Source organism: Urtica dioica, chromosome 4, assembly GCF_054948205.1.
Source record: "Urtica dioica subsp. dioica isolate 48M chromosome 4, U.dioica_male_clone48M_v1_H2, whole genome shotgun sequence".
NCBI lineage: Eukaryota > Viridiplantae > Streptophyta > Magnoliopsida > Rosales > Urticaceae > Urtica > Urtica dioica.
The window spans coordinates 28,804,241-28,818,826 of record NC_142759.1 but is presented as its reverse complement, the minus strand read 5'-3'; the positions used below and the strand labels follow the sequence as shown (position 1 = coordinate 28,818,826).

Here is a 14,586-nt window from a genome sequence, read left to right as displayed (position 1 = left end):
CCATGTGCCCCAAGACCAGTCTCAGTGCCACTTCCGGGTCACCATTGTCTGATCGTACACACTATTGTTAGCTCATTGATTATCTGCTTTATCTCACCATATCTCGCCCAAATATAACCTACACCGTTCATACGTTGAGTCAATTTATCTCCTCTTTGACAAACTCTCATCTTGAAGCGGCTCATCATCTCTTGAGATACATCAAGCATCAACCAGGCCTGGGTGTTTTATTCATTGCATCCTCATCCACACAACTCAGAGCGTTCAGTGATACATACTATGCCACTTGCTCTGATACTAGACGCTTAGTTACATGATTTTGTGTTATTCTTGGAGACTTAATGATATCTTGGCAATCGAAGAAACAACAAACTGTATCTCGATCATCTGCTGAGGCTGACTATAGAACCCTAACTTTAGGTTCAAGCAAATTGATCTAGCTTAACCAACGTTTATAATATTCTGGTACAGTCTGGCTTCAGCAACTTTTAGTGTGCAACAATCTTCGTCGGCGGTTCTATTCTGCGACGACATAGCTGCTATACACATAGCCACTAATCCTACATTTCACGAGCGCACAAAACACATTGAAGTTGATTGCCATTTTTTTCGTGATAGCTACGCTTGGGACAGCTGAAACTTCTTCCAAAATGGACTTACAACCAGCTCGCCGACATCTTCACTGAAGCCCGAAGCCTTACCAGCATACTTTCTACGAGGTTTTATGTCCAAGATGTCTACACTCCATCTTGCGGGGGTCTATTAGAGTCAAAGTCCTAACTGTAAGCCTATGTGGCATCTCTCATTTATCTCAGCTGAGTTCACTCAATAATGTGTCATGTTATTATCATCGATTATTTGGTTGAATTCTATTATAACCGTCTCAGCTTGATATATAACATTGTAAGACTTCATTTTGATCAATAAATGAGAATCTATCTTTCCGATCAATATTGGATTTAGATTCTTCCTCTTTTTCAAGCTCTGTTTGTATTAAGTACACCCTATTATGTCCCTTCCAATGCTTCGAATACTTGTTCTTTGGCATTCGGTCACCATTGTTGTCGGTCGTTTTCAGCAAACCGAAAATCTAAAAACAATTCGAGGCCGGCCGGGCATCGCCGGCCGGATCACCCAACGGGCCCCGGCCTCCTCGGCCCATGCGTGCCCTCGCCTTGCCGGCCATGCGCGCTCGCGCCCTGACGGCCATGCACGCCCCATGTCCTGCCGGCCATGCGCGCCCTGCGGCTTGCCGGGCACGTGCGCCCCGCGCCTTGCCGGGCATATGCGCCCCGCGCCCTGTCGACCATGCGCACCCCGCGCCCTGTCGGCCATGCACACCTTGCGCCCTGCCAGCCATGCGCGCCTCGTGCCCTGACGGCCATGCGCGCCCCGCGCCCTGCCGGCCATGCGCGCCCCGCACCCTGCCGGCCATGCGCGGCCCACACCCTGCCGGCCATGCGCGCCCCGCGCCTTGCCGGGCACGTACGCCCCATGCCCTGCTGGCCATGCGTGCCCCGCGCCCTGCCGGCCATGCGCACCCCGCGCCCTGCCGGCCATGTGCGCCCCGCGCCTTGCCCTTCTGTGGGCTTCCAAGAAGGTCGGCCCATGGCCTTCCCCACACCTATAAATGCCCCCTCACTTGAGGGGGGAAGGACACAACTTTCTCTCAAGAGAATTTCTTAGAGGACATTTTCTCTACATTCTCTCCTCCGGCCTACGCGTGCCCGACGCCGCCGGCCCGTGCGCGCCCTACGCCGCCGGCCGTGCGCGTCTCACACCCCCTGCTATGCGCCCCAAGCCATGTGCGCCCTCACGCCTCCGGCCCGTGTGCGCTCCTCGCGCCCCGGCCCTCCGGCCCGAGTGCGCTCCTCGCGCCCCGACCCTCCGGCCTGCGTGCACTCCTCGCGCCCCGGCCCTCCGGCCCGCGTGCGCTCCTCGCGCCCCGGCCCTCTGGCCCGTGCGCGCTCCTCGCGCCCCGGCCCTCTGGCCCTCGCGTGCCCACGCTGCCGGCCACCCGGCCCGCACCCGTGCCCACGCGTGTCTGCGCTCCCGGCCACCCAACTCCCGCGCGTGCTTGCTGCCCTAGCCGAGCGCCCTGCTGCCTCGGTCGGCCGCTCCTGTTGCCCCGGCCGAGTGCCCTGCTGCCTCGGCCGGCCGCTCCTGCTCCCCCGGCCGCTCCCGTTGCTCCATACAGCCCACGCCCGGCCAAGCGTCACGCCCCGCGCGCCCTGCGCCCGTCCGGGCGTCATGCCTCGGGCGCCCCGCTCGCGGCCACCCGGTGGTCCTTGAGGGGGCCGGCCCAAGGCCTCCTCTAAACGCTATAAATTCCCCCCCTTAGGGGGAGGGAAAATGATCCCAATTCTCACACAACACTTCTCTCTCACTCGAGAATTCTCTCATCTCCCGCACTCTTATGACATTCCAAGAGCGCGCGATCCTCCTCCCTCGACTCAGAAATACAAGGACCCCCCTCCACGAGAGGGAGCGCGCTCCTTTTCTGCGACCCGAGCTTCTGCAGTACACACTGCTCTCCTGCTTCTTGGCCCTTGAGCTAGAACTCCGAGCTACGAGGCAAGCGACCCCTCTAAATTCTTCACTAGAAGCTACGAGCTGGGTCCTACTCTAAAGCCTTGGATTTTCAAGCCTCCGAGCCCAAGATAGCCCCCAATACACAAATTGAAGTACGTTCTGACCTGATCCCGACTAAAGGGTACGTAGGCATCCAACCTTTGGCACGGTCACACCCCCCAAAACACACCTCAGGGTCTGGAGGGTGCAGCTCGGTCTACGAGCTCCCATTTTTGGCCCGGGCGCGGTCACTTGGTCCGGCCTTGGATCGAAACACCCGAGGTATTTAATCGTTGTTCATTTTTGTGCGACAACAACCATTAAATACATATCGGTAATTCTACACATTAATTACAAAAGTAATGTCACTCCAAACACATTTAGCTATAGTTCTCCTTTAATAAAAGTTGGAAGGTTATGATAATCGAACTAATAAGTCACTGAAAAATAAGTTCACATACATGCATATTTAATTCACTGTGATATTTTGGGCAATTCTGTAAATACTTTAAAAATCAAAACAATCGTCTAACAAGAATATACGACCTACCTCTCGATTGAAAAATCTCCGTCGCCTCCGAACGTCGGCGATCGGTCTCCTGCCTCTGATTCATCTCCTTCTCTTAGCTCTCTTGAGCTCTCGTGGAGTTTCCCTGCGTGGAGCAATCTTCTTGGTAAGGTATGGAGGATCTTTGCAACGAGTGGCAGAAGCTCAACGTCACTGAAGATGAAGCTGAGGTGGTGGCCATCGACGAAGATTATCTTGAGGAAGGGCGTCAAGATGCGGGCTCGTTACTCCTTGGCAAGCTCTTGACAGACAAATCCTATAACATGAGGGCTCTGAAATCTGTTATGGGCAACCTGTGGAACGTCAAGAAGGGGTTGGAGATTAGCGAGCTTCAATACTCGGTGTTGAAGTTTAGCTTCGGAAGTAAGGACGAGAAAGAGACAATGTTGGACAACGAACCTTGGCTCTTTGACAAGTCTCTCCTTTGTCTCTCGGACCCGATGACTGGGGACTGTGTGGGCCCGAGATCCTTAATGAGTACCTGTTTTTGGACACAAATACATGGACTACCGGTGATTGCGACATCGGCCAAGCTGGGTGTGATGCTTGGTGGGAAGATTGGGAAAGTGCTCAAAGTTGACACGGATCAACGTGGGAGGATTCGTGACAGTTTTATTCGTGCTCGGATAGCCCTGGACATATCTAAACCTTTGTGCAGAGGTTTCCCCGTCTAGCTAGGGGCAAAAGCTGATAATATTTGGTGCGAAGTGAAATACGAGAGACTCCCTCTTCTATGTTTTCACTGTGGCGTTATTGGTCACCAATGGGATTCTTGCACACTGACTAATGCTCCGAAGGAAAAGCCGATGGAGGGCTTTGGCTATGGAAGCTTTATGGCTGGAGTGGTCCCAAATCGACTTGCTTCGCCTGTTCTTCGGTTCTCGGTGAGCACAACTGATGGGAAAAGGAGAGGGGAATCTTCAAGGAGGGCATCTGAAGAAGAAAGCGAGACCAAAAAGAAGGAGCTTTCGGTGTTTGGTTGCAGAATTAGCAGAGATAACCGTCATTCCCCTTGGCACTTATATGAGTCGGCGATGAACCTACCTCCTACCGCCGTCCCTCAGGCAAAGGACCCCATGCCCCTTGACGACGATCCCCATGCGTATGGTGTTCCGAAGCCGACGACCCAGGCCACCCAAACCCCTTTTTCCACTGGAACCACGACGGTGAACCTGTCCACGATGACGCTGATCGCTAATCCGAAACCCTCTCCCCCCCGACCGTTGGATGGACGCCTACACCTCGGGAAACAACGAAATTAAAGACGGTGGCTGAGGGCCCAATTCCAAGGAGCACACCCATGCCTCCAGTGTTTGCTACCTCGATGTTGGGTAGGCCGCGTAGTCCCAAGATTAGTGATATGTCGCATGATGATGAGAAAGGGTTGGAAAGTGTGGGTAGAAGGAAAATGACAGGATCGTTCAAACGACAATTGAGTAATGCTATGAAGGAAAAACTGAAGACCTTTTCGTCCTTCTCTCAGACTGGCTTCCTCATCCAAACGAGCTGGGCTCTACGAGATTGGGCAAGGCCCGCGAACAGATCGCCTCGCATTCTGCTCCTGGTTCGTCAATCACCTCACCCCTGGGGGGAGCCTTTGGCGGAGCAGCTAACACCGGTGACCCAACGTCGGAGAATGCTGGCCAGGGGTGGACTTCTGGAAACTGTTGCGGTTTTTCAGGAGTTTTCTCGGCTACGACTGGAGCCATTCTTGCTGGTTTTGAGAGAGGCTCATTGGAGGGTGACTTAGACCAGGGTACCGGTGTTCATGAGGATTCGGAGCTGGTCTGCGTCTCGAAGGTTATGCACGCAACTTGGAAGAAAAGAGCTAGACGCCCGACTGCTAGTTCTATACAAGAAAAGAAGGCTCACCACCACGACATGGAAGTTCAGGAAGGCTCGGAGGATGAGTGCAGCCTCTCCAAAGTGGCGAAGAGGAGAGGTATCACTAATCTTGCGGGTAATGACGAGAAGTTTGTCATCAAGCTCGAGACCCACGCAAACGCGGGTCTTGTGTCCATTGGGGGGCAGTCACAGGAGCTTGTTATCCCTGCCCCGCACAGATCCACATTCTCAGCCGTTTCTGCGATCATGGATTCGGTTGAGAAATCCTCTACGATTGAAGCGGTGACCCGTGGTGACGAGGGCTACCGGGAGCAATGATTTCTTTGCTATGGGACGTCCGGGGTTTGGGCAACCCCGAGACGAAGAGAGCTCTTCAGTCGCATTCTCAAAAGTTTAAACCCGACTTGATTTTATTGTCTGAAACAAAGCATACAGTAGTTCGGCTGAACGAGTTCGTGTTATGTTGGGTTTTGAAAATTTCTTTGTGGTGGATCGCTTGGGTCTTAGCGGTGATCTTATGCTTTTGTGGACAGATACGATTCGTTTCACTCTCGGGTCGTATTCGCGTTTCCATATCAAGGGAGCCGTTTGCGATGAGGACGATGGCTGTTGGAGATTTATGGGCATCTACGGAGATCCAGTGGCTGCTAACCGGAAACACTCTTGGGACCTTATTCGACGATTGATGGCCTCGCACTATGGGCCATGGCTCGTTGGAGGAGATCTCAATGAGGTGGCAGATAATAGCGAGTTGAGTGACGGAAGGACTCGAGACTCTTACCTTCTTGAGTCGTTCCGACACTTAATGGATGATTGTGAACTTGAGGATTTGGGTTTCGAGGGTGGTGTTTTTACGTGGCATCACAGCTCGTCGCCAGATAGCATCAAGGAGAGACTTGATCGTTGTCTTGTTTATTCGGACTGGAGAGCGCTGTTTCCGGTGGCGAAGGTCCGTCATCTTTAATATTGGAATTCGGACCATCACCTGCTTCTCGTGGTTCCAAAGGGCACTAATGATTTTTACAACCAGAGGAGAGTTAAAAGGTTCTTCTTCGAAGAAGCTTGGTGCGACGAAGTGGAGTGTGGAGACATTATTAGGAAGGAATGAGAGGGGATGGGCAGCTCCGGGGATCCTTGCACGTTGCTCGACTCCTTAAGAAGATGCAAGGAAAAACTCGTGTGATGGAACTCCGGAAAGAAGGCGGAGCTTACAAACAAGATTGAGAGACAAAAGAGAATTGTCAACTGGGCCGGGGATAGAAGCTTCAGAGGGGATCAGGGAGACTTAGCTCGGGAACAACGAACCCTTGATGGGCTTCTCGAGAAGGATGAATTTTATTGGAGGCAACGGAGTAGGATGGCGTGGAGACAAGAACTCGAGACTTTTTCCCCGAAAAGCTACTACAAAAAGGAGGAGGAATTGTTGGAATCGATTTAGGGTTTAAGAAAAAGTTTAACGCTTCGTTAAGCGGCGGAATTTTAAAAAATTTCTTTTACAAGTAAATAGGTTTTACTAACCTAGACAAAGAGCAAGCACATGTAAATAAAAACTAATATGAGCATAATGTTGTCAATAGTGCCCACAAGAAGAGTTGTAGTCTTTATTTTGAACATTTGATGTAATAAAGTCTCATGAAGACTCTTGCTTGTAATTGCCTATTCATTCATTAATAAAGTTGAAACGTTCATTCAATCTTCCTTGTCTGAAGCTTTATGATAAAACCATAGTCTTTTAGTCCATAAACAAACTTAACAACTTACGAAGAGACAAATGTAGATTTGCATGAACAAACTCTTCGTAGTTTGCTTAAAACGATATATTCGCAATCTTAGGGTCAAAGGACTATTGACCTCAGTATGATTGTTAGAAGAATCTATGATGTCTGGTTATGAGGCATTGAGAGTTAGGAACTCTATAGTTCTTCTAGGTATCTTCCGAAGGTACTGAATTGACCAGTGCACTTCTAGAGACAAGATAAGAACAAACCATTTAACCTCTTATGTCTCGAAGTCACTATGTATGAATTGCATCATGCTTACCTTAATCCTGAAATGAGACATGCCATTTCACACCTTAGTATTCTCATTTGAGAAAGTCAAAGTTCGGACTCACTATGTGATTCCGAACAAGGCCTATTGGTGAAGTACTAAGTTGTGAGTCTGTCATGAGTAACTTTGTGAAGTTCTCATAGATATGGAATTCATGTACAAGATTGCTGAAATGCAATGTATGTCACCTCATGCTTTGTTCCTTGGAGTGTGAATAAATGAACTGGCCAGTGTCCAAATTGAGTCTTGACTCTTTTGGATGAAACAATGTGACTTGTTAGCTCCTCGTCAATACATTGTTTCTAACTTATTCACAAGCGACAAAGGAGTTGAGGAAATAACAGCTAGAAGGGTAAAATGGTAATTTAGTAAATCCCGACTAGCTGATGACATTCATGAAGGGTAAACATAGATAATATTCAGTGGATCCGCTCATCATAATTAGGTCGAATTCTTGAGTAGAAAATAAATTCATTTGAACCGAGAGATTTTCAGTGTCAGCTCTTTAGTGGAGTCAGTTGGCATTAAGCTAAACTTGGAAAAGGTTTGTGAACTTTTGAGTCCAAGTGTTTAGCTAAAGCTTTGTTCATTTGGGTCCATGAGGTCACTGTCACGAATCACATCGATAGGAATAGTTAAACTGGAAGCTAAGCCAAAACAAGAACGAAAATAGTTAAAAGGGTATTTTTGTCTTTTGAGACATAAGGATGAAATGGATGTCAATAAATTTTGACAAGTTCATTTGATGACTTAATGTCACTCGGCCATAATATGATTAATTGGGCCTTGTGAATTAATTTCATTTCATAAGAATTTTATTGAAAACTCTTAATGGGCCTTTTTCATGTTCTCATGAATAAATGAAGAAGCTTCTAGAAGCTCCTTCTAGAAGTGAAATGGGCGCCCATAATACCCAAGGAAAGAGAGTTTATTTTGTGCATAAATGTATTTAGATACTTGCCAAAAGAAAAAGAGGAAACAAATTTCCCACACATGCAATGGGAAATTCGGCCAAGTGAGAAAAGGGAAAGCCAAGGAACAAAAAAGGAAACAAATCCTTGCCTCTAGGAGGCAGCCTTGGGCGCCCAACAAGGAATGGGAAATGAAGGATTTTTGCTCATGAATATGTGATATTCTATAGAAGAGGAAACTACCTTATTGAAGGTGAGACCTCTCCTATAAATAGGAGCCCCATTTCCTCACAATTGATTCATCCAAGTTTAAGAGATTTGAGAGACTCTCTCTCTAGAACTTGGCCGAAGTCCTCTTCTCTCTCTCTCTAGTTTATTTTCGGTTTTCTCTTGTCTTGGCACCTAGGTCCTCACTCGACCTAGTCTTTAGCTCTGCGACTTCGAGACTCGTTCTCAAGTCGTAGTGTTTAAAAGTGCCCACTCACTAATTCCTTCTTTTCGAGTGATTTAGTGATAGAAACTTTCGTGGTTGCTCGAGGTGCCGAGGAAAGAAAAGAGAGACGTGCTGCGAGGGGAGACGAACGTTGCCAACCTTCCAAAGGCTCATCAACGTTCAAGCATCAAAAAGGTTAGTAACTTTTAAAGCTCATATTAGTTTTTATTTACATGCATATGCTCTTGTCTAGGTTAGTAAAAACTAGTTTTACTTAAAAAGAAAATTTTTAAAATTCCGCCGCTTTGCGAAGCGTTTAATCTTTTTCTTAAAATCTAGATCGATTCCAACAAATGGTATCAGAGCTATGGTCAAAGGAATGCATGTGCATGTTTTTTAAATTATGAGCTTGAAAATCGTTTTCGAAAGTTTACTAATTTTGTGACAAGTTAGAATTGTAATCTTAGATTTTTTTTTAATTTATTGCTCTTGTCTTTAAATTAAAAAGCATGTTGATTTTCTATGAGTTTGGGATGATGTTAAAACACATTAGAATCAGTTCTAAAAGTTTTTAATTTTTTATATATTGAAAAACGTGTTTTAAAGGTTTGAGAATTTTCGAGTAAATTTTGTGACTAGTTTTATTTTCTTACTAGTTCCGTTTATTTACTTGAATCGTTTTATGCATGTTGTTATTTCTTTTATTCTATGTTGTTACCCTGCTAATAAAACACAAATAAAAGCTTTAAACAACCTCATAAAACGTTCCGTTACACTCGATTCTTTTTCGCACCTAAAAGGACAAAGCTTTAATTTATTTCTTTTTCTTCGAGCTGGAATGTAAACCCGCATTAAAAGCGGCATAACTCTCTGCTCAGAAATCGAAATTTAATGATTCTTGAATCAAATTAAAGCTCTGTCTGTCCTCTGTCCAATGCCACCGGTTTCGGCTCAAAAGGACATCGGAGCCGCCAGTTATGGCGATTTTACTCCGAGGTGCGCGGCTGTCTGAAACTCCAGTTTTTTTAGAAATCCGGATTTTCAAACCCCACTACCATGAGTTATAGAACTCTAATGAGAAAACTTTCTTGAGCAAAAATGTTTTTCATATGATTATAAACATGATGTGTAAAGATTAAAAGTTTTGTTTTTTGAAAGATTAATTGAAATTGAATTTTTACAAAACTAGTTTGAATTTTGAAAAACCGTTTTCACTTTCAAACTTGAAAATATTTTGTCATCCAAATCAAATAAATTTTCAAAATGTTTTCAAAACTATATCTATATCACATATGTTCAAAATCTATATGCTCTTGAAATTTTGAGTGGGAGGTCTCTTTGTAGACAAAACCGAAAAATAAAAAGATGTGTAATCTCAAACTTTCAAGTGTTCGAGTGAGTTGAAGTTCACACTTCCCTCACGCACTTTCCCGAAATAGAAAATAGGAAAAGATCGAGTATGTCCCTTGTGCCTTTATGCACTAATACTGCTCTGAACATGTCGATCTAGGATTCTCTTCTAGTTGTCCGCTCCGTCGCTCTCTAACTGGGAAATCTGTTTCCGAACTTAAAAGAGTCGATGAACCAACTCCAAAAACTAAGTGGGAGGGTTATACTCGTTGTTTGTAACCCGCGATCCCCAACACTAGTGAAAGATGCAATAACGTGGGACTAAGAGCCGCTCTTGCGACCCTCACTTAAATGTGAGTACTCCAAGGCGTTATTGCTTCGATCATTGCTCAATGAGCTACGTCCGAGAGTGATGCAATGATGGCAAGGCCTCCCCTTGGGGGATTGTTTTTCAAAGCTGATCTTTTGGACTAAGTGGTTGGTTGCACACTTAGGCTCAATCCCTAGTATCCTTCCTTAAGGCTCTGCGAAAGGATATGAGTGATCAAACCAATTTACAAGGTGGCTAGTCGAAATGATGTACTGACATCTTGGCTTAGCATTAATGATGTGTCATTTACTTATAAAAGGAGATTTTTTGCGGCCTTCTCTTGAGGGAGTAAATTATCGTTTGGTTTATAACACCTTTGGGTTTTACAAAAGTCTTAATAAAACTTAAATCCTAAACCAAAGACTAATCATAAACTTGTTTCAACTGTTATAGGCAATATGTCTCTCAACCCTCTCTCAACAATTCTTTCCTCGAATAAACTCGAAGGCGACAATTACGTCGACTGGAAACGTAACCTCGACATAGTCCTTACTGTCGACAAGCACAAATGGGTTCTCACCACCCCCTGTCCTCAAACGAATGATGATTCGACGCAAGAGGAGAAAGACGTCCTGGCGGCCTGGCTTCGATCCGATGAGATTGCGAGATGCTATATTTTGGCATCGATGAACAATGTGTTGCAACAACAACATCGTGATTTCGAAACTGCCACCGATATGCTCTACAATCTCCATGAGATGTTTGGAGGGCAAGGACGTCAAGCTAGGCAACAAGCGGTCCGACAATTCATGAACTGTCGTATGAAGGCTGGAACTCCCGTTAGAGATCATATGATGCTGATCATTAGCTATCTCAACGAGATGGAGATTCTTGGATCTGAGATTGATGGGGAGACCAAAATAGATATGATCTTGGAAACTCTCCCCGAAACCTTTGATACCTTCAAATTGAACTATTCCATGAACAAGCTGGAGTACACTGTTACCGAGCTCATGAAGGAACTTCAAACCGCTGAGGCACTCACTAAGAAAAAGAGGGCTCAAGGAGAAGTACATGCTACTGCCTCCACCTCTGGATCTAAGAAGAGACCTCGCAACGCCGAGAAAAAGAACCAACCTAAGGTTCAAACGAAGAAGAAGGCGCCAAAGGCTCCGAAGGTGGACAAGTCTAAAGACAAGTGCCACCACTGCAACGAGCCTGGTCACTGGCGTAGGAACTGTCCCGCCTACCTCAAAACCAAAGCTAAAGGTATTGTACTTGTTACTGAAGCCTGTTTAGTAGCTGATAATGTATCATCGTGGATTATTGACTCCGCTGCTACTAACCATATTTGCTGCTCCTTGACTGGTTTTAGGAAAAGCAAAAGCTTAGAGGATGGCGACTTCTGCTTCAAGTGGGGTGATGAGAGCGTGGTGTCTGCGAAGGCTGTGGGATCCGTGACGCTATCTTTTGAAGATCGAACTTTAAATTTGAATAATGTTTATTATGTTCCTTCCTTTGGGAAAAACCTAGTATCTGTTGCTCAACTTTTCGAGCAAGATTATTATTTAAAGTTTATAAAGAATGGAATTCGTATTTCTTTTTCTAATTCTTTCGTCACTGATGCATGTATGAAGAATGGTCTTTTTTACATCTATCCCACTCAACCTTCTCTCTTAGACACCGAAATAGATAACGATCTAATTAGGGAGCCAAAGAGGATCAAACTTTCTGAATCCTCCGATCTAACAAAATCAACATACCTCTGGCACTTAAGACTTGGTCATATCAGTCTAGATAGGATTAAGAGACTTGTGAGGGATGGTCCACTCCAAGCCTCTGCAATAGGTTCACTACCTACTTGTGAATCCTGCATAGAAGGAAAAATGACTAAGCGACCTTTCTCCGATAAGGGTCGAAGAGCCACTGAGTTGCTGGAACTAATACATTCTGATGTATGTGGTCCACTCAACCAACAGGCACGTGGAGGATACGAATACTTCGTTACCTTCACTGATGATTACTCAAGATATGGGTTTGTCTATTTGCTTAAACACAAATCCGAGACCTTTAAGGTATTTAAGGTCTTTAGGGCTTTAGTGGAAAAGCAAACTGGCAAAGTGATCAAAACCCTTCGATCTGATCGAGGTGGTGAGTATATGTCTGGAGAGTTCGATGACTTTCTTAAAGAAGAAGGTATCGCTTCTCAGCTTACCGCGCCTGGCACACCTCAACAAAACGGAGTGTCAGAGAGAAGAAACCGAACTCTTATGGAGATGGTTAGATCAATGATGAGTTACTCATCACTCCCGCTTTCCTTTTGGGGATATGCCCTCGAAACAGCCGCTTATATTCTGAACCAAGTTCCGTCCAAAACGGTTCCTGGTACTCCTTATGAACGATGGACTGGCCGTAAAGTGAATCTTGGCCGCATCCGAATTTGGGGTTGCCCTGCACACGTGCTAAGGCAAAAGACTAGCAAGTTGGCTAGTAGGTCAGAATTGTGCCTGTTTGTAGGATATCCGAAGGAAACCAAAGGTTTTACTTTCTATAGTCCCGAGGACGATAAGACTTTCGTTAGCACGAATGCTCGTTTCCTCGAGGAGGACTTTATGAAGGATGCGAAACCTAGAAGCAAAATTGTGCTTGAAGAAAAGTTGGGTGAGGAAGCTTCTACCTCATCTGTAAGAACTATTCTTACCCCAACTGAAACACAACCTAACTCATCAGAATCTCGTCAAGTAGTACTTCGACGTAGTGGGAGGGCTACTCAAAAGCCTGACAGGTACATGTCTTATGGAGACTCTCTTGTAGCCGTCTCTGACATGGATGATCCTGTTTCCTATAGCCAAGCAATGGCTTGTTCTGAATCAAACCTTTGGCTTGACGCCATGAAAGTTGAGATGCACTCGATGTATGTCAACAAAGTCTGGAAACTTGTAGACCTTCCTGAAGGGATTAAACCCGTAGGGTGTAAGTGGATATACAAGAAGAAAAGGGGTCCTGATGGGAACGTTGAGACGTTCAAAGCACGACTTGTGGCGAAGGGTTATACCCAACAAGAAGGGATTGACTATGAAGAAACCTTCTCGCCAGTCGCGATGCTTAAATCCATCCGCATACTCCTATCCATAGCTGCAGCTCTCGACTATGAGATCTGGCAAATGGATGTCAAGACAGCCTTTCTGAATGGCAATCTTGACGAGCGCATTTACATGGCTCAACCAGACGGTTTCGTGGATAAAGGTCAAGAGACCAAGGTTTGTGAGTTGCTTAAATCCATTTATGGACTAAAGCAAGCATCTAGGTCATGGAACATTAGATTCGATGAAACTGTAAAGAGCTTCGGCTTTGAACAGTCAATAGATGAGCCTTGTGTTTACAAGTTAATACACGAAGGCAAAGTTGTGTTTCTGGTACTATATGTCGATGATATACTACTCATTGGTAATGACGTGGGTAAGTTATCTGAGGTTAAGGTCTGGCTAGCAAAGCAATTCGATATGAAGGATCTAGGAGAAGCCGCATACATTCTGGGAATCCAAATCTTTCGAGATAGGAAAAACCGGACCCTGTCGCTCTCTCAAGCATCTTATATTGATAAGGTGATGGATCGCTTCTCGATGCAAGACTGCAAGAGGGGTCAAACACCCTTTAGGCATGGAGTTTCACTCTCTAAGGACCAGTCTCCCAAGACTGCACAAGAGATTGAAGACATGAGGAAAATTCCTTACGCCTCTGCCGTAGGAAGCCTCATGTATGCTATGCTTTGCACCCGACCTGATATATGTTTCGCCGTTGGCGTAGTTAGTCGTTTCCAATCCAACCCTGGACCCGAGCACTGGATTGCTGTTAAGCATGTTCTTAAGTATCTTCGAAGAACTAGGAACTTGATGCTTACATACTCAGGTACTGACCTGACTATGACGGGATATACCGACTCCGATTTTCAAGCGGATAAGGATTCCAGGAAATCCACTTCAGGATCTGTGTTCATCCTTAATGGTGGAGCTGTTGTGTGGAGAAGTATTAAGCAATCTTGCATTGCTGACTCCACAATGGAAGCAGAATATGTGGCTGCTTGTGAAGCATCCAAAGAGGCTGTATGGCTTAGAAAGTTCCTTAAGTATTTGGAAGTTGTTCCAAACGTCGACGAGCCCATGACCCTTTATTGTGATAATAGTGGGGCTGTCGCTAACTCAAAGGAACCTAGAAGCCATAAGCGCTCTAAGCATATTGAGAGGAAATACCATTTGATTCGAGAGATCGTGCAGCGCGGAGACGTGGAAGTGAAGAAGATCTCAACGGTGGACAACCTCGCAGATCCATTCACCAAGGCCCTAGCGAACAAGGTCTTCGACCAACATCGTGAGGGATTAGGCATGAAGGACTACACACACCTTCTTTGAGTCAAGTGGGAGTTTGTTGTCAATAGTGCCCACAAGAAGAGTTGTAGTCTTTATTTTGAACATTTGATGTAATAAAGTCTCATGAAGACTCTTGCTTGTAATTGCCTATTCATTCATTAATAAAGTTGAAACGTTCATTC

At 45.8% G+C, this 14,586-nt stretch overlaps 1 protein-coding gene across 1 annotated transcript; it reads left to right on the top strand.

The window, feature by feature from the left end:
- The first annotated feature begins 3,252 nt into the window (after positions 1 to 3,252).
- On the top strand, positions 3,253 to 3,813 carry LOC149401452 (uncharacterized). The gene has a single exon (XM_089610728.1). It carries the CDS (start codon positions 3,253 to 3,255, stop codon positions 3,811 to 3,813), a length of 561 nt encoding a protein of 186 aa, XP_089466854.1.
- The last annotated feature ends 10,773 nt before the right edge of the window (positions 3,814 to 14,586 follow it).

Excerpts from the sequence above, each read along its gene's own strand:
- LOC149401452 (XM_089610728.1), top strand. The coding sequence starts at position 3,253 with ATGGAGGATCTTTGCAACGAGTGGCAGAAGCTCAACGTCACTGAAGAT.